Source organism: Mastigoproctus giganteus, chromosome 8 (genome assembly GCF_048544385.1).
Source record: "Mastigoproctus giganteus isolate SK-2022 chromosome 8, ASM4854438v1, whole genome shotgun sequence".
NCBI classification, from domain to species: Eukaryota; Metazoa; Arthropoda; class Arachnida; order Uropygi; family Thelyphonidae; genus Mastigoproctus; species Mastigoproctus giganteus.
Window position 1 is genome coordinate 221,165,809 of NC_143582.1, and position 27,843 is coordinate 221,193,651.

Sequence of the window (27,843 nt, forward strand, 5' to 3'; positions counted from 1 at the left end):
TGAATCAGGGGGCGAAGCAATAAAAAATCATCCACTAAAACAGACAAACCAACCTTCAGAACACAAACACTCTTATACACGGATATCAGCTTCTAAACTATACGTATCGTCTCTACCCTGTATCCATCCCTCCCCTCAGCGCAGATTGTGAGCAAGGGGATTTGGTTTCTTCCCCCCTGCTGTTTTTTTCATTAGTGCTGCGTTGTTTGTTTTCTGTTTCGCTCTTTGTATCACCGCAGGCCGAATCCGCTGTTTAACCTTTCATCCCCCCTTTATTGTACGTCAACCCGATATTCAGCTGTTGCTGATCACAGCAACATCCTCCCCCTCCCCCTGCCCCTCAGTACAAAGAGACTCGCTCAGGATTTCTCACCAAATGTCACCTTTCTATTACTCTCGTCAACAGGAGCTTAAATAAGCAAAAGAAAGAAAAAAAAAAGGACATGTTTCTGCCAGCGAGCGCACACACTGGTCTGGCTCTATCGCCTGCTATTGATCGATCCCACCGCTCATGCGCAGACTGTATCCCAACAGCCGCGTGGATATAAGAGCAGCTACCTAGTGTCGGAGTTCCCCGTCTACAATCTCAGTGAAAGAGAACCTTGTTTCTTTGTCCTCGGAGAGGTAAGTAAAAGTTTCTACTAATTAAGGGCCGGGCTAATAGTCTTTTTTTGAATTCATAAAGCTCAGAAAAAGTTAATTTATTAATTCGTGGAGGATTTCTCGTGGGAGGAGGGGAACTACGATCCAACAGGTTGTAGTAGGATGGAGATGGTGTTGGAGAAGGGAGGTTGCAAAATGCGGTACCTCCAGCAGTGCCCCGGTACCTTAAAAGGGCGTGTAATGGTGGATGATATTAGACATAAAAATAACTCAATATTTCTTGAGTATTTTTTGTAAATATATTTAATTTTTGTTTATTATAGTTAAGCAGAGTAAATTTAGCATATCAGGCACTCTGAAGAAGAAGGTGTATTATTATCCCTGAAACGTACTTAAAATACCACTTTTTTTCGTAGTATTTTAAGTACGTATTTTATAGACTCGAAAGCGAGTTTGACAAGATCAAAGCTTGCAATCATTTTCGAAAAAAAGCAAGAAATCAAACCAATTAGCAACAGCCATTGCATCTACTAGAAAATAAACATGTATAGTACCTACAAAAAAGTATTGGGACACAATCCCGAATATCAAAGAGGTTTATTAATAAATCCCATCAAGGCGAATACTGATAGCACGTTTCTCTACAAGCAGGAGATGAAGATGGAGTTGAGCTACTCTCTGGGGAGTTGTTTAATTAACTAAGTGAGCGAGGTCCTTATTCAATTTCCTGCCTTCCATCTGCAGCTTGTTAAATTTATGCATATCTCTTGTGTGAAGAGAACGCATCGAATAAACATTGTAATCGAAACGTAGACACTCAGCTTCGAAGAAAACCAAAAAAAAGGCAACTAGGAGATCTCCGAACACTCGTAACCTTAGCAACAGCTCCGCATCTTCCGAATGATGTACAAGAGGCGATAGCTTCCCCTCTTCTGACATTCTTCAAAAATGTAGAAGCATCGATAAACCCATTACTTGGTGAGTTGAAAATTTCCATCAACCTTCTAGAAAATCTCGCGAGCGCAGATGACACCACCATTTGCTGTACTTATCAGTAAGGGACGGATCTTAGTGACTTCCTTTGGCACTAGCGTATAAACTGTCAACATCTGTTATCAGCAACTATCATGTCAGTTGGAACTCCAATGACTAAACGATGATGGAAAATGGTGAATCTCTAGGACCGGACATTTCAAATAACCGGATATTTCTGGTTGTAGGTAGATTCATTCCAAGTCCATTTTGGGATTCAATAGATTGATGGAAAATAATGTATGTTGATAGATTCATTCCTTGGTGGAAATTAATCCATGACAACCACTAGCTGGTGGCCATGGATTATTCAGACGGTATTATGCAAATTATTACGCATTGAAACGTACTTCCTGATTAAATGTGTCATTTCCTTGTCTAATTATGACTTCCTGTTCTGTAATCCTCTTCAAATTGCTTGCAAAATCGAATGAGTCCCTGCACGCATACAAGTAATTCAATAATTTTCCAACGTTTGAATTAGGATAATCGATAACGAGGATAAGAAAAGATAGAAAGATAAAACACCTTTTGATATTTCTGCGTTTATTTTTGTCTTAATAAAATCCAAAAAGAAATTAAAACTTCTTGGAGTAACCATCCAAAGAGTTTTATCTATGTGAGGCGTATACAACAACAAAGCATTGATTAAAATTCTAACTTACTCCAGAATGCGACCAACATCTTATTCTATCGCTCTAGGAGATGGTCGTTCTTTTAAATAAACTATCCTCCTTCTCAACGCGGAAGGTTTGACCTACTGCTTGGAGAAAGGTTACGCGCTTCTCTTAACCATTTCTAAAAGTATCTAAACGTGTTTCCCATACAAAGATTAAACGCAGAGTTAATTCTAAGTAATTCACTTATCCTCTGTTTGAAAACGTAATTGGTACAAGCCAAATAGCCAGAAGCGCTTTAAGGATCATTGAATAATTTAGAGGGACCAACGTCATCTTCTATAATCTCCTTCTTAATCGATTTAAGGACAAGCATGGTGGAAAAAATGATATTTGAAAACAGAATTGATTGAAACATCAGCTTTTCCAATTCTTCTTGATTATTTCAATAATGGAGTATTGGGCAACCACGAGGAGACGATTTAATTCGGTTAAGTTCCAGTTATTGAATTTAAAGGGTCCTGTAGTTCATCATCAAGACACTTCTGGCTCGATTGAGTTGGAATTCATTCGATTAAGTTAGAATCGTTGAGTTTGGTGATTGAGAAAGGTACAAAAGTGTGCTCAATGTTCCAGCTTAAATTTGTAAAGGCTGTTTATGCAGCAAACCAGCTTTTATTCTGGGGTTTGTTGTGTGGATTAACGAGTTTATTCTCCTCGTGTTCCTGCTCTTAGTTAAAGTGTCTCCTCTCTAAAGACGACACAATTTAACTGGATGGTAATTACTCAAGGGGTGCTAAGACATCTCGCTTCTAATTCCATTCATTTGTCTCTACTTTCCCAATATTAAAAGCGACAAAGAGGAACCATTGCTGGCTTTTAATCCTCTTATCCTCGAGGCTCTATCTGGTTAGAAAATGCAATGTGGATAGTTCCAGGAGAACTCCTCTCCTAGACAACACAATTAATACTCCTATTATGGCTTCCTTTGGAATTTTGCAGGTATCTGTTCGGCACACTTAAGCCAATTAATGTAACATTGCTTCTGAAGGAAAGTTATCGCCAGGGGGCGTTAGAGACCTTGACATCCTCCAAGCAGAACTGGATGCAAGTTTTCTAGTTGGACATAACAAGCTGCGTTTATAAATTATATCAAATAAACCCAAGGACCTTTTATTTCGGACACGAAAACGTTTGGAAAATACAGGTGATCGTTTACTTTTGTCAATGCAGTGTATAATAAAGATAATAATAAGCCACGCTGCTGTTCAGAGTAGAGGTAATCTCGTGAGAAACTTTGTACACTTTCATAAAATCGCACGCAGCCACACACACCACGAATCAAGCGTTCTAACATCCTGCCTTCGACTAATTTAGCAAGGCACTCCCCAGAGGGTCATTATGAGCCGGCCCTTGTCGGCCTTCTCGTATTTCTTTAACAGTAAATTACTGTAGCTTAGTTTACATTGTAATTTATGCAATCTAAGTCTCCTGGACTTTAATCTCAACACAGATTTCCTTCAAAAAATTTAGTTGACGAAAAGAATGGATTTTATAGAGGAAAAATACAGTAGGGGGCATCATGCACTATTAGCAAATCAGATTTTTCGCGCGTATGAGAAATAGAGACATAATACCGTGGTCTATTCGTCTGAAGTTCACCACGTGCCAATAATCTGTCCCTTTTTAAAGTAAATTATCTTCTGCGATCGTTGTTGTCTTTGATTTTTCGTCTCCTTTTACTAATAATGGCACCCAGTCATTAGTGAGTATGTATGTTGGCAACTGTGTTTACCTCCAGTATGATAGCTTCGCCCTAAGTTTAATAAACATAAAATCTCTGGGCGTGCCCACGTTATTTGTGTTCGGTAGACGTATTTGGGGCACGCGTTTCTCAGAAGGGCTGGTCGATGAGCTAATTCCTAAATTTTTCAGAGCGGGAAGTCCCAATTGCTAAAATGGCGTGCATTACCACCTACGATACTCAGATGACTTTATAGAAGGAAGCAGTCGAGTACGTACATCAGCTCGCGCTGAACGTTACCTGGACTCGGCCCTGGAACTTCACTGTCGACTTCTCTTAGTCTGCAGCGATACATGGGTCACCTCCATGATTTTTCTAAGAGATGTCCACACTGTTTGAGGTTTCTTCACCGTTCTCTTCAATGCTTTTAAATCAACTATTATCCCTCTCTCTGAGACCCTAAAAATAGATAGAAAGAAAGCAGAAGTATAGAGTACATCTTACATTTCTTCTTTGCAAAAAGATAACTTAAAATATCCACTAATATTTTCTCCAAGCGTTGTTGCTTTCTGGAGTAAAGTTTATGGTGGTACTTCTAGAGAAGACATGGTTTCTAATTATGTTTGGTAGCTTCTCCCTCCCTCTATCGATCATTTTAAATCTAATTAGCAACACCAAGTCGAGGAGTCTTAATTAGCTCGAGAGCGCAGTCGTTTAAACTAACGGTTTCTATAGCTACTATAGGCTTAAATCTACTCGTTGAGAACTGATTCTCAGGATAGGATTAAGCGACTGAATCAAATTCAAATTAGAACAAAACTTACAGGAAATGTAAATCTTTCATTCCTAATTGCAGAAAACTTAACACGAGGATTCTATTACAGATGCAACAGGATTTTGTTTAAAATGACACGTTTCGATTTCTCTGAAAGTAGTCCCTCATCAGATCACTAGATGGCGAAATAAATAATTTTAAATATAATGTCAATCATCAGAACTAAGTGATGAGATTGATCATTTCGAATAATTGGAGTTTCTGATTATCCCCTTTCGGATAATCGAAGTCACGCAGTCAGGAAATTTAAAACTTAAAACCTCTATGGATATTTCACTGGAATTAGTTCCATAAAGGGTCACTAGGCGGCGAAACGAAGTTGAAATCTCAACGGATTTTAGTATACCACTGAAATGAGTTCCATAAAGGGTCGCTAGGTGGCGAAATAAAATAAATAAGAATTACTGTGGATTTTAATATTTCACTGAAGCTAGTTCCATAAATGTTCGCTAGGTGGCGAAATAAAGTTAAAATCTCAACGGATTTTAATATTTCACTGAAATTAGTTCCATAAAGGGTCACTAGGTGGTGGAATAAAGTTAAAATCTCTACACAGTTTAATATTTTACTGAAATTAGTTCCTAAAAGGTTCTCTAGGTGGCGAAATAAAGTTAAAATATCTACAGATTTTAATATTTCACTGAAATTAGTTCTATAAAGGGTCGATAGGTGGCGAAATAAAGTTAAAATCTTTAAGGATTTTAATATTTCGCTGAAATTAGTACCATAAAGGGTCACTAGGTAGTGAAATAAAGTTAAAATCTCTATGCATTTTAATATTTCACTGAAATTAATTCCACAAAGGGTCGCTAGGTGGCAAAATAAAGTTAAAATATCTACAGACTTTAATATTTCACTGAAATTAGTTCCATAAATGTTCACTAGGTGGCGAAATAAAGTTAAAATCTCAACGGATTTTAATATTTCACTGAAATTAGTTCCATAAAGGGTTGCTAGGTGGTGCAATAAAGTTAAAATCTCTACACATTTTAATATTTCACTGAAATTAGTTCCTAAAAGATTCTCTAGGCGGCGAAATAAACAAAATCTCAACGGATTTCAGTATTTTATTGAAATGTGTTCCATAAAGGGTCGTTAGGTGGCAAAATAAAGTTAAAATCTCTGCGCATTTTAATATTTCATTGAAACTAGTTCCATAAAGGGTCACTAGGTGGCGAAATAAAGTTAAAATTTCAACGGATTTTAATATTTCACTGAAATTAGTTCCATAAAGGGTCACTAGGTAGTGAAATAAAGTTAAAATCTCTATGCATTTTAATATTTCACTGAAATGAGTTCCACAAAGGGTCGCTAGATGGCGAAATAAAGTTAAAACATCTACAGACTTTAATATTTCACTGAAATTAGTTCCATAAATGTTCGCTAGGTGGCGAGAGAAAGTTAAAATCCAACGGATTTTAATACTTCGCTGAAATTAATTCCATAAAGGGTCACTAGGTGGTGAAAAAAAAGTTAAAATCTTTACGGAGTTTATATATGAATTTCTTTTATTTAAATAATAATGGGCAGAGTAGTCTTTCTTAAATTGAGGCATTTTTATGTTAAATTCAGAAATGATATTGCGGCTGAATATTCCCGCTACGTTAGAATGCTGATAAGGTAGGAAAATAAAGAGTTTCAAGGCGCCCCATCCATCAAAACATATCACGCACAGTGTTAGGTAAGCGTGTTCGTCTTACATTGCAACCAAGATAGGAAGCTTTTCAAGAAAAGATGGTGTTAGTAAGAAAACTGAAAAAAAAACTTGGTAATCTCCACGGAAGGAAGTGAAATAGCTCATCCAGAAACCTTTGCAGGTTCACGCGATAAACTTCATACTCCATTGTTATGTAAAAGAGGGAAGATATTAAAATGTGTTCTATTTTTAACAACGGAGCATAGCCGGCCCTTCCAAAAGCTTTTAACTCTTTGCTTAAATAAGCACAATTTCTTAAATTTTTAATTACTTTAAACATGAACAATTATTTAGATGCTCAAACAAACAGCGAACTATCTTTCCTATTTAAATGTAATAGTAAAACACACTCATTGGCCAAAAAATTAGAAACCTTTGTTCAATATCCAGTAGGGCCAACTTTTAGGTCGTCGCAGAAAGTTCAAGAAAGCAAACAGTTTGTGGCCACCGAGTGTATTTCCACTGCGTTGTTGAGTAAAGTGTTTGGGCATCTTTAAAGGTGTGGATGTTATTAATTTTACTGGATGATGTGAAGTATCTTCTAGAAATTGCTCTACCTTGCAAATTCAGATTTTGCAAAGCACTACATTTTGTTTTAAGTCCCCTCCAACGGGTCTGAGAGCGCTGAACCATGCTCGATATAAGGATGTCTGTAAGATTCTGTGGCAACAAATCCCATTCTTCCACCAGCGCAGACATTGGCTCACCGAGGAGTTGGTTCTCGGCGTGCAATGCGACACCGGTGGACGCCCCAGACGTGTTCAATCGGATTTAAGTCTGTGGATCGTGCTGGCCATGGCAGTCGTTGGATATCTTCAGTTTGGGTCACATGCTCGTGGCACCAGTTTCGACGAGATCTGTGGTGGTTTGGGGTTAATGGGATACAAACCACTGGCTTTCTTGAGTAGAATCCAATTGAATTGCGCCTTCTTAACACAGTCTGGTCGGAAATGTTTTCACCTGTGACTGCACCAATCTAAAGAGACAGTTGATGATAGGACATCATCCTGCGTGACATATTAAGCCATCGTGCCACCGTCACCTGCGACTGCCCAGCTTCAAATTGTCCAACGACACATCATCTCAAAGAACGAGGATGACTTGCCATCCTGAGTACTGGAGATGTGGCTGTCCCACTAAGCAAGACAAACAAAGGGGATTGAAATGATGTAGTCGCTACCGGTGTTTTTATAGGTATGAATAACTTGCATACTTTTCGGTTATAAGGTGGTAGATCGATTTCTATTGGATACTGGGAATTTGTAAGCCATGATGCCTATTATATTGAATAATTGCCTTTGGGGACACTGTTCACAATACAATATTCATGAAAAACAATTTATTCTGTTAATTTTGTCCAGCAGTGTATTTAGAGGCCCAATTGAAGGGTCTTTTAAAAATTACTCAATGTACGACGGAGTTCGAACCCAGATTTCTCGAAATGAGTGAAAAATGTCCAACTCATGGTACTGCTGGAAGACGTTGAAGGTGTACCAACTTATTGAGAGAATAATCGCACCATATACCATCAGCTGTGATGATGATATAGAGGGTGGCACAGTAGAGCATGGATATGAATTGAACTATAGATGATCTCTCGTTTTGTTTATAAGAAACTTTGGCTCTAAAGAGACCTTACATCTTCGACTAGAAGAGGCTTTCGCCAAATTACTACAACTTAAATGTGGGAATCAGGACCCTGTAAATCATCAGAAACGTCATGTTTTCTTTTTGATTATTTTCTGTATGAGGGTGGATGACCCGCATGGTAACGTGGGTCATCTGCACTCATCAAAAAGGAGTGTTTCAGATGACTGTGACGTATGCGGAGCCAAGCAAGAACAATTTCTTCTTTTCGTACTCTGCTTAGACTGGACCGGACTGCCACTGCTTCATTAGAGGCTTAATCTGATATAGTTTATCTGTGGCTTGTCCATTCCAAGAATCTTGCCATTGGGAATATAATTTGCGTGTTACTTGCCTGTAGTCTCTATAGAGGACCGACAGGCGATGGTTATCTAGGGGAATGGCTGATTTGGGGACGACATCAGCTAATTTATTTCCCCTTGTCCCAATGTGGATTGGGATCCAGCAGAAGCTGATGTCACATTCTTAGTCAACGTGAGAAAAATGCATTTCCCTAATCTGAGACAGGATTGGATGAGGGAGGGTTACACTCGACCAATAATAAAGCCTATAACTCGCTTGACGAATCAGTATATATATCATATACCTTTGGTAATCGCTATCTTTAATGTGATTTAGGGCTATTTCTATGGCATACAACTCTGCGGTGTATATGCTGGCTTCTTGTGGGATCTTGTTGAATACTTTGTGTGTGGGAAGACTACAGGTGATCCCACATCCGATTCGGACTTCAAACCATCTGTGTAGACTGGCAGGAAGTCAGAATACTATGCTCAGTGTGATGCAGGGTTACTGGTAGAGAGATTTTGATGTGATAATCTTCCCCCAAGATCTTGAGAGATGAACATTAACCATTATATAACCATCATATGTAAGGTGAACATTAATCATTCGTTCCAGGACCTTGCAGAAACAGTTTGTCAGAGTGATGGAACGATTTTTGGATTTCTAGGATCCTTTACAAGTTCAGGGAAGGCAGGAACGATTGCCTTCTTCCAGGAATCTGGAAATTCTTTGCCAAGAATTTCTTTTTACCATAATTTCTTCGCAAAGAAATTCTTTGCCAAGAATTTATGGATCATAAAACTAGAAAATGATCCATAAATTATGTTGAAAAGTGATTTATCATTTCATAGTTGATGTCATCAGGCTCCATAGACCTTGCTCGTAAGACAATGCCGCAGTTAACTCTTCTTGTGTAAAGAGCGTTGTTGTATGGTTCGATCCCTTTTGAAGAAGTCACTTCTAGGGCTAAGGACTTTGGTGGGGGGATGATATTATTTGATATTGCAGAGATTTTTGCAAATGCTCGAGATTATGAGGATGTTCTTTTGACAATTCGTACAAATTGGCTTTGGAGCTGAAAGTTTCTTGCTCTCTCTCTCTTTCTCTCTCTCTGCCTTTGGCATTACATCGAGCACACGCAGGGTTACCACGAGCGGCTATTTGTGCGTGGCCGTAATTTTGTCGTTTGAAACACCTCAGTTCCAGAACGCAAACCATTCACAGATTTTGTTAATCCTGCCAACCCTTCTAGTCCTTTTTTGTAGGAAGAAGGATGATACGTTCCCGATTGTCTGCTCTCCAGTGGAATGGATAATGAGAAAAAGCGGTGTCACTGATGGTGGCGTACCCTCAGTTTTGGGTCTTTTGAGATACTTGCTGTCTACATCATCGGATCAACTAAGTAGGGTGCTTCTTGGGGCGCCAGAAGAAGAAGAAGAAGGATTTAAATTACTCATAAGAATGAAATAAAAAGTTCTGATGCCCAAAGTACCTCACCCACCGCGAAGCCCTACGAGGGGAGACCCACTCGCGAACTAGCAGGTACGCGAATGGGACACCAAGTTCGCTTAGAGCATCGTAACTACATTTCCAATAAGTCTTGACTCTGTCCCAGGACCAAAGAGAAGGAGACATTGGAATGTAGTTGACCCTAGCAGTAAGAATCACCCGTCAATTGATCCATTCGGGCCGGTCAGAGATCTACCGTCTTGTCGAAGTAGGAGCCCCACCAGGAACCCCTCTTTCGAGTTTCCACAGGTCGTGGCGCACGGCAGACATGCCGAATTCCTATGGTGTAACCCTGGACCAAGATATCGGCGTTGGATCCCGGTGATGCTAATGTGGAAGCCCTGCAGAACGTCCAGAGGGACATCGGAAGTGACTTCACGAAACTTTAAATAAATGTGTATTATTGTAGGTTTTAGAAACTGTTTCGAAAGAAACATTATCGATCCCTTTTGTTTTTCAGGAACCCGCGGTAGAATTCATGACACGCAATCCTCAATAATCTTCTGACGACATTGTAAAGAGGACCAATAAAAGGCGATAAAATGTAAGAGCGCTTTCATTGAAGTCTCTAGTATTTGAAACTAGGAGAACAGTTCACATCCAAATAGCCTGGAACTGGAACTTATTACAAAAGAGAATTGTACTGAGAACTGTAAAAAATCGGGGTAAAACTCATAAGCCCTTGTCTAAATTCAAGAGAACCTGACCGTAAATTTATTGATTGACTTTAAATGGAATTTCAAATTGCCATTAGGTTCTTATTGCAGAGGACCATATGGTTGAGGCATATAAAGGAATTTGGATTTTGCAACGATGGATATAGTTGATGATAAGATGCAGATTATGAACGTTGGAGATCTGTTTCATTGAGGTAGACTAGAGGCATTTTGTAACAAGGGAGAACTTTAAATCATCAGCGTACATGGTAAAGTTAGCATGATTTGCGAGGAAGGGTTCTAAAGATGCGGCGAAGAAGGCGCAGAGAGAACACCCCCTTGAGGGAGCCCTTTGGAGAAGACAATTCGGTGATGATGGTTCTGATTTCTTATCCATAGGGTCCTGGACTGTAGGAGCTTCTTAAGAAGGTCTAATAGGTGGCCTGAGATGTTGAAGTAATCTCATAGTATGGCACATAGTACAGAGATGGACAGATTGTCGAAAGTCGCCTTAATGTTGAGGAACATAATATTTTGCTGAACCAGCGAAATGAATGTTTCCCTCCTTCGCTGCTTAAACACTGTGTTCAAGTATGGTGATCGTACCTAAAAGGAAGACATCTTGCTTCTTAAAAGGGTCCAAAGACAGGCAACTCGCTTGGTGAAATCTGCGAAAGGGTGCTAATATGAGGAACGATTTCGAATATGTGGGCTACAGAGCATGCCAACAAGGCCTTAGAGGTCTAATTGAGTTCCATAAGACTCTAAAAGAGGTAGTAAAATGAATAAAGGTGGAATTTTCACTAGATGATTCCGGAACTGGGGACCATAAGTTAAAATTAGGAGGAAAGAAGCAGGATTTCAGTTCTCTAAGAGGAACTTAAATCCTGCACACATCCTCTAGAAACCGGCAACTCAATGCTGTTTAATGTACACTGTTCTACCAAAAGTGAATGCTATTAATGATAAGACATCAGTTGGTACGCTGTGTAGAGCATAAACGAAATTTCTTACAAATGTATCAATCTTATTGTGAACGCAAGCACTGATTAAATACTCCCAAAACAGAAGTATATTGCTGTTTATTCGTGCAGGTACTTAGATAGGCGTTTTGGTGTTTATTGGCAACTCATCGGTGGGTAACTGCAAGCAGTGTCTGTCGCTTGTATTCTGCGCAGGCTATTATTGAAGAAATAAGCATTGGATTCGTTGCATCCTCCTCCTTATTCACCATATATGGCTCTCTTCGAATTATTTTAGTTTCCCGAGAAATTAAAATATAGTTTAATGGACACTAGTTAAGATCTAAACGCTCATATATCGTTTTCGTAGACTTCTCAAGCGCTCAGTCGATAATTTTAAAAGGAAAGGCCGAAATTCCTGAATTCATTATCAAAAATTAATGTCACAGTCCGTTCTGTTTAATTACCAACAAGGTTTGTCGTATATAAAACTGTAATTATGTTTGAATAATCATTTGCGTAAACTTAAGCAAGAGGGCGCAAATGTCGAGATAAATTCTCGTCTGCGAGCAAACATATTTCGAAACTAACAGAGTTATGTGAAGTGGAATGGAGTCGATTGAAATTTCGTGCTAAACATTAATAATTCGTTTCAGTTGGAGACATTAAATCGCATCTCCACTTAATGCATCCCCTTTATGTTGCGATGTCTCCCAAGAAACTCCAATAACGAGGATTTTAATGTCAAGTATTGCTATGACAACCAACTCAATGAAGTTAACCTCGATAAGGAAGAATTGGGAAACCATATTTGTGAAAATAATTGATGGAGGCAATCATCAGACAAGACAACGATGGATTTAACCTCGATTTATTCGAGATAACAACGCCGCTAATTATTTTAATTAAAATTAATTGTATTTTTACGCGTCCCTATCTACGTACATTAGTGAGGGCCGGCCCAACATCCCATCTGAAAGGTAACAGCTGTCATAAAAAGGGAACAGCCGATGTGTGTCTTTAATGTTATTGAGCAGACAACGCCAGCTGTTGCATGAATTAAATATGAAATTATTATGGAGTGCCGTGTATGAGAACTGGTCACAGCGACACCTACTGGTAACTATATGAGGTATTTCATCATTTTTGATGAATGGTTAGTAAATATAGCTAAATGGGGTACAGTTTTCTTCTCTGATGAGTCCCATTTTGGACTGCAAACAGATTCTGGACGTTATTTCATCGCGAGACAACGAGGAATGCGGTACCATCCATCCAATATCAAAGAAAAGGACACTTATGGTGGAGGCGGTGTTCACGTGTGGGGCTGTTACCCTAACTGAGCATCGGAACCGAGAACAGATCCTCGACCCCTATGTGCGATTTTTAAGGGTGCAGTTGACTCGTTTCTTTTTATGCGCAACAACGCCACTGTTCATGGAACTCAAGTGGTGGAGGAATATCTTTCAACTGAAAATATCCAACGACTGCCGTGGCCAGCACAATCAGCAGACTGAAATCCGATCGAACACGTGTGGGATGCCCTTGGGCGTCGCATTGGCCGCCTGCGCTGGTGGAAGAATGGGATTTGTTGCCACAGAATCTTATAGCCACGCTTATGTCGACCATGGTTCACCGCTGTCAGGTTTCTTAGACGTTGGAAGGGACCGTACGGATGTCATGTGACCATATTTTTAAACATCTTGTATCGATTTCTGTAATGTGACCCTTTTTGGTAATTCCTATACAACCCCAATAAATGTCCCTTTACTGTCTCCTCATTTCATCGTTATTCTATGGTACACCACCATTCCAAATTCTGTCTCGCTTCATGTCAAGCGAGTTACACCAAGTTTTCTACGTGTTCTGTAAATTTTGTTGAGCTGTGAAGAAAGGGGGAAAGGATGCTTCAGTATGATACTCCTGTAGTGACCAGGCATGTTGATAGTTTTGGTGAGTACCCAGTATGTGTCTTGATTTAAGAATTGGCCCCAAAATACGTAGTGAACTACCAGTAATATTGAAATTATTCTCCAAAGTACTGGAGTGGTTAATATTAATCTGCTTCTTGTTCTCTACAACAAATATGGCCGCAGTGGCTCAATAACGTTTAAGTCAGATGATTGTGAAGGCATCGGGGGTTACTTGAATTCAGTTTGGTGCTCCTCAAACCATGATTGGACTCATCATAATTCTACAATACAATGGCTGTGTATTGTAGAATTATCATCTTGAAACAGCGTCGTTTTTGTCAAACGATGGCCCTGAAGACCTTGAGTCCCTTTGATGTTATATTTTGGTAATGGGTGCTCGAAGTATATGTTCCAAATTTCTGGAGGATTCCCGCTGGTTACGATTTGATTGCAAATATGAACCAGGCCTTTAAGATCTCGATCAGTTGGTCTTTGGAGATAGTGATATCAGTGAATTTGCTCGTGGACACTACTAGAGAAAGATGGACTGGTTAGCTGAAATGATTTTATAAGTTAACAGAGACACATGCTTTTAAAGATTAAATGGCACTTCTAAAACGCCTTTGATCTTTCTTTCTTTTGTTACTTAAAAATATTTAAATAAAATAAGATTGGATGTGAGTTGTTTTCATGTTTTTTTTTTATCTAAAGGAATCCGGTTTATTCCACCGAGAAACCAAAAGCTTTTAGAGAAATGTCTTTTTGTATTTTTTTAAATTTCCGATGAGGTTTTATTCAAGTTCATATTTCAAGAAGTCTCTCTCTCTCTCTCTCTCAGTGCGTGCACATCGATTTTCTTCGCTTGCATAAGCTCAGAGACATGTTTTGAAACTCCCGACAAAAGTCAGATGTCATCTGTAATTCCTTAAAACAGATTTTGAGACATCGTAGGAAGTGCACGTTTTCTTTTTTTATATATCAAGGGAGAGATCTGAAGACTTTTGAGAAAAAGGAACATGAAAGGACTTTACAGTAGATGATGGACAGAAAAATATCTCATTTCATTCCAGCAGAATGCAGCCTAAAAACAGACCATCTGTTTACAACTGAATATCGATTGGAGTCCATTTGTAAAGGAACAAAGGGATAATGGACCAGTCCCTGATGAGAAAATTCTCTGAACCTCGGGAAGTGTCAGTAGAGTTTGATAGGCGTCCAGTAGATCGACTTTTCTCTCAAAAATCCAACTTCCAAGGAACTATTACGAACCTTTGACACTCCAAATGGATGTGCTTAGTTGTTAATCGACTTTCCTCCATAATCACTTTCTCCATACCATCTGCGTTTCCTGGTGGTTGTGATGATCGAGGTCTGCCGGGTTGTGGTCCATCTATAACAACACATTTTCTATCTTTAAATTCGGAAATTCATTTGCAAAATTTTCCATCAGAGATTCACCACAAACTTCGATAAGTCCATGGTACATGTTACAGACTTTAGAAATTTAATGACTTCTCGCTGTTCATACACTGAAAAAAATTCTTGGTTTTAAAAATTCCAGAATTCTTTAAAGGAACTTTAAAAATTCCACAAACTGGCTGCCTCAACCACCAATGGAGGCAACTTATTGCAGTTATTAATAACTCGTTAGCTGAAAGAAAACTTTATAGAATCTAATCTAAATCTTCTTACCCGTAATTTGAATTTATGGCCTGTAGTTCTCGAATCACTTATAAGAATGAAAACTTCCCTCGGCAACCACCCTACCATCTTAGATGTTTTCAAATAAACAATGTCAAAATTATCTCCTAAACTTAACTCTTCTCGTAACCGTGTTGCCTTGAAAATTCCATTTATATTGGGTGACCATGCATTGCATTTTAATTCTTAATTAATAGTTCTTTCTTAAGACAGAAAACTATGATGGAATCAAATCTTTTCTGGTCTCTGCTCATTCTTAAAAGTAATGTATTCATTATAAACAAACGTTGCCCTGTGATTTTTCTTTAATATGACCATCCCTTTCTGGATGCAAAAGAAAGCTAATCCCCTGGGCTTCTTTCGTCAGAACGGTTGCTCTGACAACAGACACAAAAATGAGAAACAACCAACATGATAAATGTTGCTTAACTCGGGATGCTGAGGATGGTAAATCCCGTTTTCCCTTGGGTACGTTGGTTCGCACAGTAAATGGAAACTTCTGCAAGTGCATCTGTTAAATCCATCATAGTTCCCAAGGGTACATGACAAGGCTATTAACTCTTCGTGACGCATGTCAAAAACTAAGTAAATATCCTTCAGATATACAAGCAGACACGATATGATTACACGCGTTCTTTTGGGCTTTCTTTGTTCTGTCGACATTTTTAATTTTTTTGTCTAAGAAGAAGGTTATTCAGCTGTCTTTAAAAGAGTTTTCTTAAGTTAGCTACATTTATTTACGCTCTATTATTTTTATCTGTAAGTAACAATTGTAGATAAAGAAGAGCATCGCAGGAATCCCTAGTTGTCATGACGATAAAGGCACAGGGTGTCACAACAAAAGTTCTACTGACTGTCTTCGAAGGATACTCAGTGTCTCAACTTTTTAATCACACCCAGTATGTTTAAACTAGCAACGGTCTTCAGCTGCAAATATGATTAGTTACTGCAAGAATTAATTAGGGAAGAGGATCCCAAATAACTTTTCTATTCCACCAGACAGTACACTCATGAGCCAAAACATTATGACCGCCTACTGAATAGCGTGTTGGGCAGCCTCTCTTGTATCCGAGGCAGCATCGACTCCACAATCCTGCAGAAGACGTCCTCAGGTATCCTGGACCAGATGGACAAAAGGATGTCCCTGATTTCGACAAGGGCGCGAGGCACTGGCGTGGACTGGCGAATGCTGCATAACTCGACATCCCACAAATTGCCGATAGAATTGATGTCTGGAAAATTTGGTTGTCAAAAATGCGCAGGACATGTTGTACAACAAGGTTTTGTACAACAAACAAACATCAGTTTGTTTGTTGTACAAAAACCTTGGACATCCTCTTTCCAGTGACTCAGACACGCATGAAAAACGTAATTCGATAGGAGAGAAACAACCGAACTCATTTATTCAGAATTTGTTATCTTCCTCGCCTCTTGCATGGTACATATTAATCTGAGCCTCTTTTACCCCATTAAAATCCTCGTCTAGACAATAAGAAATTATTTCTATTGTGCTGGTAATAAAGAAAACCAAACTCCACATGACTCCTTTGGATAACACCTCCAGTTGAGTGATATCAGAAGCGACATTTGCCTTTTATACTCATGAATTTTAATTAGAGAATTAGCGCAGATGATCAGGCATTAACAACAGTGTCAGAAGCCATTGTAAAAGCAGAAGAGGAATGGCCCAATTGCATACATTGAATCTGGAATGCAATCACGCGCGATAAATCTTCTAAGAACGGAATTAAATAAGAATTTTAGAAATAAGGTGGCGAGTCTAATAGAGTGCCAGGTCCCAATGGACTTAAGGTTGAAAATCGGGTAGGATTTAAAACGATTTATTCAAATTTAAACCGCAAATAATGGAGAAGAAAAGATTCAGAAACAAAACTAGAAGAGCTCTTAGAGAGAAGGTGGGATGAAAAATCATTATTAATATTGTTAGAGGGCCATAATAAATTAATGAAAGAAACTGTAAGCGTAGAAGATAAATTTGTAAGCTTCTACGGGGTAATATTTTGTGTTTTTCGGTAACCAGGGCAACTGTTCGTTGCTATGGTTGCCAAAATTACGTACGTGAGATTGGCCAAAGATTGTTTCCAAGGTAGAAGAATCGGATGAATAATGTTCCGGTTCCTCTTCTGTTCATTATAGATGATGCTGCAGAATCGGAAGAGGTAAGCCCTTAAGTAATTTGGGATTTATACCGAAATCGATTTCGATTCTAGTTATTATCAGACTTCAAAAAGAATTATAGTTCCAGGAATAGATGATAAATGATATCTATATACAGGGGTGGACCAAATAATGGAAATATCTGTGATAAGAGTTACAGGTATGTGCCAATATCGTCTTGGGCTACCCTTTGCTTGTAAAGCAGTTTGTATTCTATGTGGAATAGACTCATATGAATCTTGAATTGTCTTAAGAGGAACATCAGATCGTTCTTCGTGACGGAACGTTTCAAGCTCCTTGAGTGATGAAAGTGGAGGAAACTGCTTCTCACTTTTATTTCTAATCTTGGTATGAGAAGTTTCGTACTCCTCAAAGATTGGACAAATCTGGAGCATTGTCAGCTTGGAATATGCCATCGTTTGTGGGAAATAATGTTTGCCCCATGAGATGTACCTGGCCACTCAGAATATCAAAGTAATCAGTGGTAGTAATTCGTCTATTCGGTGTGATTAAAGGTCTTAAATAAAACCAAGATATTTCTGCCTAACCGCTGTTCATCCTCCTCTTCATCCATGTTGGCACAAGACAGTCATTGGTATTCGCGAGATGCAAGCTCCTCTTGATGTTGGAAAAATGACGTCTCCAATCATGAAGTGACCAGTTTTTTTTTTGGGCTCCTGACACCATTATATCGTCTTTGTAAGATTAGCATCAGTAACAAGGACTGATTGGCAATAGCAGCTCTGCCTTAAATTGCAGCTTTATAAGGTTCTCGCCGAACTGTAAACCGGTCTTGAGGAATTTTTATGGGCCTTTTTCACAACGTGGCTGAGTAAGTTGGTCTCAGGAAAGGTACCATGGTTTTTTCTCCCTGAAACTTGGATTTTTCGTTCAGAAAACATAAAATCAGGCAAGACCACACTCAATTAGCATCTTCTCCGATGGAGAAGATGCTCGAAGTCAATTTGATACATGTTGTTGGAAGATGGCTTGCAAAGTTTGAAGAGGGCCGCTGATTCATAGAAAATGTTCATCGCTCTGGCCTGCCTTCAACTACAAAACCGAATGATTCCATCCGTATTTTCCAAGGCCCAGAAAAAAGGAAATGTGAAGATCGTGCTTATCGTATCTCTTGACTCACGGGGCACTGTTTACCATGAATTTGTCTCACATAGGGACTGTGAACAATTTCACAGAAAGCCAAGCTAAAACTCTAACGACACTCGATATTTCAGTAACTGTTGAGGACAAAATGTAGCTTTGTAAACTGACTGAATGTGCATGCGTGCGTACAGATTAAAATGCACACAGATTACAAATTGCAACCTATTATGAAACTGTTTCCCCAGGAGATGAACTGCGACCTTTATTTACATCGAACAAACTGGAGCGTTATTTCCGAGTTCTTATTAAGCAATTCTGTCGATTCCGTGAAGTGAAATCATTTTGTTCCATCGACTCCCAAGGTTTCTGTAATGTCAAACAAACATCTGCTTGGACTCACGCGAGGCCCATCAGTCCGATGACTACTCCACCATTCTCGCTAATCCCAATAATCCCCGGTAATATTACTCCACACGGCCACGCGTTTCCTTAAGGTCAAAGAGTAAAAAAAATTGTCCGTTAGCTTCGCCTGTTTCTTTTATTAACTCTGCAACCACCAAGAGAAGAATGGGAAAGATCCAAAAAAAGGGCAGTTTCTCTGATCCTCTGTGTTAATGGAAAAAGTGATGAGTCTGGACAGTAACTCTCTTTGTTCTATCGGCCTTTTAGGACCGGTGAAGATTTTCCAATCAGTAGAAAACCCTGGCTCTGTTATTTTTGCACTTCAATTACTTGGACTGTCAATAAATATACTTTGATAATAATTAATTATCTTTAGATAATCCATTAGGGATGACTATCAGCACACTCTGCTGATTAAAGCGAAAACTAATGGAAGATAAATAAAATTTTCTCATTGACTCACTTTCTTTTAAGATTATAATTTAGCCTTCTTGGCTAGCAGAGTGGGTACGACCGCCTTTGGTTTCCCTGCTGGGCTTTATAGACTTTGTAGTTACTTCGGTTAGTCAGACTAGGGTCGGTTACTATAGTTACGCCCTTTAAAAGCTAAATGTTTTGCTCAACAGTCTTTATAATGGTCTTCGGCACGAAGGTTTTTTCTTGTAGGCGTTCAGTTGCGATGAAGAATACTGGACAAAACTCGACTAATGATCATTTTGCAGGATGGAGAGAGAGAGAGAGAGAGATAATTTTACATTATGGATTTCATCGGTTCCCCAATATTTAGAGAGTTCCACGCAATGTTACGGATAAATAGCCCATTGATCGAGGTTCTCAATTCACGAAGAAGAAACTTGGCCTTCAATGTTTTAGGTTGCTATGGAAACTTTTTTCATATAATAACACGTTATGTACACTAAGTATATCCCTCCTTATGTAACTTTATTGCTTTTTCTTTTAAATCTGAAAAATTCGCAAAAGAAATCCTCACATTTCTCCTGGAAATCTTCCAGTTTCAAATACAGCTATTTCTGGCACCAAAACGAACCTTTTTGGAGTTGAGTTGATAGATTATGCCATAAAATGGAAAACAGCTGCTGAAGCAGTTGCCAAGAGAGAACATCTATTGCCAACTAAGTGCTTTAACCTCGATATATTTCTAATACGCCACCTATCGGTTATTTGTACTACAAAAAGAAAGAAAAAACCGGCAACCATGATGTTCTCTGAGCTTATGTTGTAAATCCTGTCAAGTTAGCTCATCCACTTCAATTTCAAAACACCTTTTTTCGAGATTAAAGCATATTTATGTTGTTTAATTATATTTCAATGGATTGATGAAACGAACCTTTCGTCATTGACAGGATTCATTTATCCACAAGATCCTGGACATCACAAAACGTTGTTTACAAAGCGCTCTGCCTAATTAGAAACTGCACTGCACACTTCCTTCAACTAACAGTGATGTTTGCGCAAGGAAAATTCCTATTAGCTATTCTAATTTAAGTTGTCAGCCTTCAGAGCGTGGTCCATTATTCTAATATCAAAGATAAAATCTCTTTCCTCCAGCTTTTACATCGCTCTTTTATAGTTCGCTCTTGGTCCCATCCCAGTAATTAAAACCAAAAAAAGAAACCAACCCACGCTCCACCAAAACCCACACGCGCACGCAAAAATGTCTAATCTGACCTTGATCTATTGGCCACTAGAGAAGAGTCGCATTTACATAAGAGACTGTGGAAACACTTGGTGGCCTGAGCAAACAGATCATTTCCTAGATATACGCTTATACAAATGCCAAGAGTCATTACGGGCTGATTTCGCAAGCAGGCGAACGGTAATTGGTGTCCCTCTGATGTGGTGCCTACTTTGATCTCTAAAGACCATTACCAGAAGTTACTGTACAGAAGGGAACGAACATTTAGAAGATCATTCGCCGTTCAATTCTAATAACGAACAAGCTGTTGTGGATTTATAATCTACTGATAAACCTCTTCAAGTAGAAATTTTCCAATTTCCATTAAAGCTCCTGATGAACCACGCATTTTATTTCTTAATTTAATTTTTAAACTACACTGTCCAGTCAAAACATTATGATCACATTCCTAAAAGTGGGTATGTCCTCCTCTTACCGGCAATAGCGCTGCCACATGGCTACGCATGGACTCTATAAGACCAAGTAGCCATGACTGGTTTTCATAAATCTGCGAGAGTCCGTGGTGGAGGATCCATACGCTGATCTATGGGCCCACGTAATCCTAGAAATGTTCTATGGGATTCATGTCTGGCATTTTCGTTGGCCAAAGTAGCACCTGGAAGTCACTTTTGGGCTGGACGAATCACTGTTAAGCAATACCGGCAATGTGGCAAGGCACGTTTTCCTGCTGGAATACACTTGTGCCATCCAGGAAGGCAATCACCATGGGTGTACCTCATCAACCATAATGGATATGTAATACATAAATGATTTATGAAGGTGGCACCAGGAACATCAGCTCAATTCCTTCTTTTCACTGTGAAGATACAAACTCTGTAGAACAGGCCCATACGTGAATTGAGTGCTGTTTGTTTGGTTGTACTGTGTTATGTTGTTTTAGCCATAATGGATTGGTAGTTAGTGCGGTCTAGGGACAAGAAGACTTAGAGATTCCGAGGAAAACATCTTTTATACCAAAACACTGTCGCCATCTGTCTGTTTCTGTTGGATCAGGACATTGATGTGGTTCCTCTTCGCAGTTTTCAACGTACCCTTCAACTACCATCCACATGGCATATCAGAAAATGTAATTCATCGGAAAGGGGAACTTTTTTCTGGTCATCCAAAAAGGTCGTCCAGATGCAAAGTTCAGGAATCGTTTGGGATAGGTGGTCGTAAGCATGGGTGCTTATTCGGTTTCTCAATAAGAGGGTTCGTTAGATTGTGGTCTTGGAAACATCCGTTCCAACGCTTTCCATCTATTGGCTAGCACAAGCAGGGGAATCCTACGTTCCCACGACCAACGATGAGACATGGGCTCTCACCATTGGCCAGATCACTGCGGCATTGTCCACCATCCATCTACTCTAATAACACCTTAAGTACAGCAACCCACAAGATTCTTTTTCGAAGTCCTTTGACCGTGTCGATCAAGTTCTTCGTAGGGACCGCATGTCATGAACCTGCAACATCGTATTTATCGTTTCTCGCCACAAAGAGGGAAGGGCTGCCCATCGAGGTGGCCATAATATTTAGACCGGACAGTGTATACAGCTTGATCAATACCTCTAAGAGAATAAAAATCTTTTAAGCAACACATATGTTATTGCATGACGAGAGGTTTGTCACTCATATCAACACAAATCAATTCCTCTTCGCGTAAGAAACAGGTGAAGGCCCTAGAAGTCCCAGAAGCATCTGGTAAACTCAATTATATGATCAAGAAAGGTTAGAAAAGCAAGCAGATGGCGTGTTGATTTAGCGGACATCGACCACGCGCGTTCACTCTGTGATCCACCAGCACCCTCTCTGCTCACGTCGCAGTTAATATTGGGTACTTCAGTCAGGTACTGACTGAAGTTTATCCCAATAGGCTTGGAAGGAAAAACCAACACTTGGATATTGGAAGTAATGCGGAAGTGGCTATTTCTTAACTCTATTACCTTTTCCAGGATCACACCTTTCTTCAATCACAGGCTATTGCCTCAAGCAATTACTATCAAAGAACAAGTTCTTTAGATACTTAAATGCTCACCCAATTTAAAGGAATCCTCTTTGTTCGTTCTTGCGATCGATGTAAAAATAATAGCCCCTAAAGGAATTTATTGTTTCCAAGCTCATCACACTAAAGACTCCTCGCTCGATTCTTCTAAATTAGCCTTGTTAAATTTTAAATTAGCCTAGTTCTTAAGAAATACGTATTTTTATAGTTTTGCGGTTAGTTTTAATGGTGCACAGAAAGCTTTTCAACTTTTTTAATTAGTGTAAATGTTTTGGAAGGCGGGTATATTTTTTATTTATACAAACTAAATACGGATTACTATACACTTAGTGGCTAAAATATTAAGGAACCTTTATTTGATATCTAATAGGGCCATCTTTTGTCCAAATTACAATTCATCCATCACATTTGTCCGAAGAGAAGAATGGTCAAATGACTGTATTGTGGCAGATGGAGAGATTCCAAATCGAACTGACTTTTCCAACATATCTCGACATTCTCAATTGGATTCAGATCTGGAGAATTAGGCAACCAGTTGGATGTTGGAAATCTTGAGAATGTTCCTCGAACCATTCAGATACAATTTTTCACTGGGGATAATTTCGTTGTCGTCTTGAAAGAATCCATAGCAATCCGGTAAAATAGAGCACTGAAGGGCGAAGTTGTAACAATATAACGAAAGAAGAAGTCTTATTAGGGCCATTCGAGATCCAACTCAACTGCCCACGTGCAAAATGTCCATATGTCGATGAGTCCAAGTACCACTTTCAACACTCGCGTGTTGAAAGTGGTACTTGGACTCATCGACCAGCACACACCAGTTTCCAGTCTTCCGTTATCCAACCAGTGTGTTGTTGACACCACAGCATTCACCAATGATGATCAGCGGCGAGGAGTGGTTGTCTCTTGGGTGGTCTGCTGTGGGACCTCATACGTGTGAGTGTCCGTTGCATCATAATTTGGGACCTCGTTCTTACATTCCCTATATTGTATTGCGATGTCAACTGTCCCACAGTGATCTGCTCTTGAGCTCAAACAACGAGCTGCTGTACCAACAAGTAATCTTTTACAGTTCTGTCGGCGGGAGATGGTTTGAACCGTTCAATTCCTTTCTTTGGACACTTTAACCACAGTGGGCCTTGATCAACCGACGGGCCGTTTCCAATATGAAAGCATCCAACGCACGAGCTCCCACAATCGTGCCGTTTTTAAACGAGGTGGTTGTAATTCATGATCACTGGATGTGCATCTCTTTAAACAAAATCAAGCTGAAAAGAAAACCTCAATATTCTCAATAACGAAAGGTAGAAGGAAATTAAATCAGTACATGTGTAGTGAAGACTACAGCGACATCTACTCAACTGTTAACAGAGGAACAAACTATAATAAATATTTAAATAAGTTCCATTCGTCTTGCTTCTGAGGAAAGTTAATATTACCGAAATATTTCTTGATTCTGTTATTGAATCATTAATAATGTATCGAAGTGATTTAAACTTTCATTTCTAGATAAAACCAATACGTTTGTCCCAAAAAATCGATATAAATCAAATGCCAGGATATTTTCTCTCTCTCTCTCTTTCTCCATTTTTCATAAATACGAAATGAATTTGACTCGTGTGCTAGAATATTCATATTCTAGTAGACGAGATTAGCAGTCCAGAGGACTGATGTACTTCTTCAGCAAAATTGAAATTTCGATTGAATATCTCTTTGGAATTTTAGGCAACTTCAAAAACTGTTTTTGAAGTTGCACTCTTTAATGCACTCCCTCGTGGGTTGGAATACGTTGGTGGAAGCACCTTCCTCCCCATACCGGGTGGAAAATACTTGAGTTCGAGTCCCCTCGATGACGGGAAGAATTTTTATGGCCCTTTTTAACAACGTGGCTCTGTTAGTTGGTCTCAGGCGAGGATATGGGTTTTCCCTCCCGGAAACTGGAGATTTTCGTCCAGTAAACAGAAAATCCACCACAGAACACGTGCAATTTACCAACACAATATGACTTTAGTTGATGATGCTCCTAAAACTCTACAACTAAGGCCATATTGCTCTGTGTTGGTAATTTGCGCGTGTCCAGAAAGCTAATACATTTAAAAAAAATTAAAGATAATCGTTCATTAAGACATTCTTCTCCTTTATTTTTCCAGATTCTGTTTCTTTATCCTGACAACAAGCCTTGCTGAGCTATGAAGCACATTATCTTCGCCGTTGTTTTGTCTGTTCTGTTGGTTGGGGCATTGGCTGCTGTGCCCTATCCTCCAATAGGTAAGATACCAATTTATTCACAAAACTTATCTCTAATAAAAAACAAAAGGGATAGTTTTCCATTCTTCATTTAATTCCATTTTGCTGTACACCAGAGTTGTATAAATTAGTACGTAAAATTAACTTTTAATGAAATTATCTTCAGGGTTCATTTGGGTTAGCGTTGATTTTATCTTGGAGTTTGCGCTGTACATAAACTGTGATTAGAATCTTTGGCCAGAGTCGAGTAATTAGAATTAATTTGGCTGCAAGCAGATACCATCATACGTTATTAGTCTATTAAGGGTTGGTGCGTTGCATGTGTGGGTGTACTAAACTCGGTGAGCGTTCTCCTAGATGAGAAACAGTAAAGGAGAGTGTGCATTGCTCGCATTACACGTTTAAATGGAGCGAATTGTTTAGCAATATTGGGAATTTCTCAATTCATATGAACTTTATAGGGATTGTTTTCCTTTTTCTCATTAGCAATACTCGTCCTTAGAAACAAATTGGGAATCTTATCGCTTTTGCAGACGTCCATCTTTAGCACATATTAATCTACCTGCGAGATGTTTATAGGAGGAGATATGGCTGTATCTCATGACGTTATACCATTTGAGATATCTACCTTTCTTTATTGCATCCATTTGTAAAACGGATGGAAACATCAAGCAGCGTTGGAGAATACACCAGCAAATGAATTGCTCAATTTTCCTTTGGAGATTAGCTCACATATTTCCGGCCCTAGATTCTCCTCGGGAAATTACCTTTCCGGTATTATCATTGAGGTTAAAAATAATATACCACAGAAAGGAAATTATAACGCTTAGCTCCATCTGGGGTTCTTTGTAAAAATCGTTGTTGGAATCTTTCTTAAGAAGTCTATATGTTTTTTATATTTCTACCATTTTTTAAATTTTCTTTCAGAACGCAACAGCCCATCAGATGATTACAATGAAAACCTGGAAAATCTTTTGATGAGAACCGACAAGTGAGTGTCAATTATTATCTTAATAATGGTTATGTACTCTCTCAAAAGATCTTACTTTTTTTAATGGTGAACCCTAACTTATTAAGCTTCGTTATTGTAATCGCGATTGCTCTCTTTCTCCTCTAGACGGAGCTGCGTTCGCCGAGGGGGAAGCTGCGATGGTCGACCCAATGATTGCTGTCAAAATTCTTCTTGCCGATGCAACCTCTGGGGTACCAACTGCAGATGCGAACGTGCTGGCCTTTTCCAACAGTGGGGAAAATAAAGTAGCGAGTCTTCTGGTTAACACCCAACACCCAATTTGACAGTTTCTACATGTCAACGTCTCATCCCTTCATCGATCCCCCCCTCCACCATCCCTCTCTGTGTTTTATTCTCTGTCCCTTTCCTTTTTCCCCCGACACCTTTCTCCCGGTGTAGTTCCCTCCTCTGTTAACAGAGGGTGGACTATATAGTTTCACTTTAGAGACACTTGTATTTAGATTTGTGTGACCAACAGATGTATTTTTCTTTTCTGCAAAATCTCAGCCTTCCAGCTTTGGAGAAGATCAATTATCTGGACAGAACGACGTACCTGTGTGTGATAAAGAAGTACAAAAGATGAACTTTGTTTATTAATAGAGTTAACTTCCTACAAATATTTAATGTAAGATATTTCCTAAAATATGGCTGTGACTTAAAGAACATCAGGGACATCTTTCAATTATCTTCGGTAAAAATTTATTTTTCTTTAAGGATTTTCAAAATTAACTCTTTGGACACGACCACAATGCACAAAATTCAGATTTCGTATTCAACTCCCAACTGACCACAAAGATTCAGAGGATGACCAAAGAATTCATCTTTGGTCATCCTCTGGCGTCTTTTTTGGATTCCTTTTCCGTGGTGGAAATTGTTGATTAAGTACTTAAGCACTTTTTAAAGGTACTTTCGATTAACTATTAAAGCACTTTAAATAGTTTTCTGTTGTACTCGCGATGAATCATTAGAATGGTCAAGCGCTTTCGTTACAGTTAAAAACAGCACCAAATAACTTTTAATTTTAGTTTTTAAATATTTTTAAAAGTAAATTTAAAATATTTTTCAACGCTCTTTCAATTATTTAATTTTCTTTCTCGAATATACATTTATTTTAAAATTTATTTTCGTGCACAATGCTAAAAGATAAATCCCTGGAAGATTTTTTCCTTTGAAGATCAAAAATGAATCGGGTCAGCCATTTTTTGAAAATGTCCCTATTGTTCTCTAAGATGAATAAATTATGTATTTAAACTAAAAATATATCAACGAAAATATTGTGAATAAGTGGACTTAAAAATAAAGTTATTTTTGACGTGTATTAAGCACTATTGGTGCATTGGCCCGGGTTCATTAATACATCTGTACCTGCTCCTAATCATGCTGAACTGGCTAATAAATATGTGGTGCTTCCTGTCTTTTTTGATGATGTGTTAAAAGGAGACAGCAAAAAGAAGCAGAAAAGGAAATTTATAAAAGAAAATAAATTAAGAACACACACACACAATATTTCACAACCTTTTAACAATCATATGGTCATGTGTGGAGAGTACGCTCACAATTCCATTGTGGTTTCTGGATACTGACGGGACCTTGCACACAGGACTTTTCCCACCCACAATGGGTGGAAAAAGGTTGGGGCTCAAATCCAGTCAATACAACACAGTGATTATAATCACTGTCCATCCACAACGGGTGGAAAAAGGTTGGGGTTCCAATCCTGCCAATACAACAATCAGTATCAGAATGATTGGTTCATCCTGAAAGTGTAGATTGATTCCTGTGGGCGTTGTTATTCAAAAAGATAAGGGTGAAAGCAATATTTGGTTATGTTCAATTAATGTGACTCATTGACCAAGCAAATGGCCCCGTGACCGGCTTATTTTCGCTTGCAACTTGCAGCAAATTTCCATAGTTCCATTAGCTCTTTCCCAATGGAACAGTTTTTCTGATACTGAAATACAACGGTTGCGATCAGCCTGGTTTGACTTGATCAGACTGGCTG

The 27,843-nt window shown here is 38.9% G+C and overlaps 1 protein-coding gene across 1 annotated transcript; it reads left to right on the forward strand.

Moving 5' to 3' along the window:
• The first annotated feature begins 501 nt into the window (after positions 1–501).
• On the forward strand, positions 502–27,259 carry LOC150082345 (xibalbin-1-like). The gene is made up of 4 exons (XM_090379230.1): positions 502–624; positions 24,733–24,850; positions 25,757–25,820; positions 25,947–27,259. The coding sequence occupies exons 2-4, from the start codon at positions 24,772–24,774 to the stop codon at positions 26,083–26,085; spliced, it is 282 nt and encodes a 93-aa protein (XP_090235356.1). The 5' UTR covers positions 502–624; positions 24,733–24,771; the 3' UTR covers positions 26,086–27,259.
• The last annotated feature ends 584 nt before the right edge of the window (positions 27,260–27,843 follow it).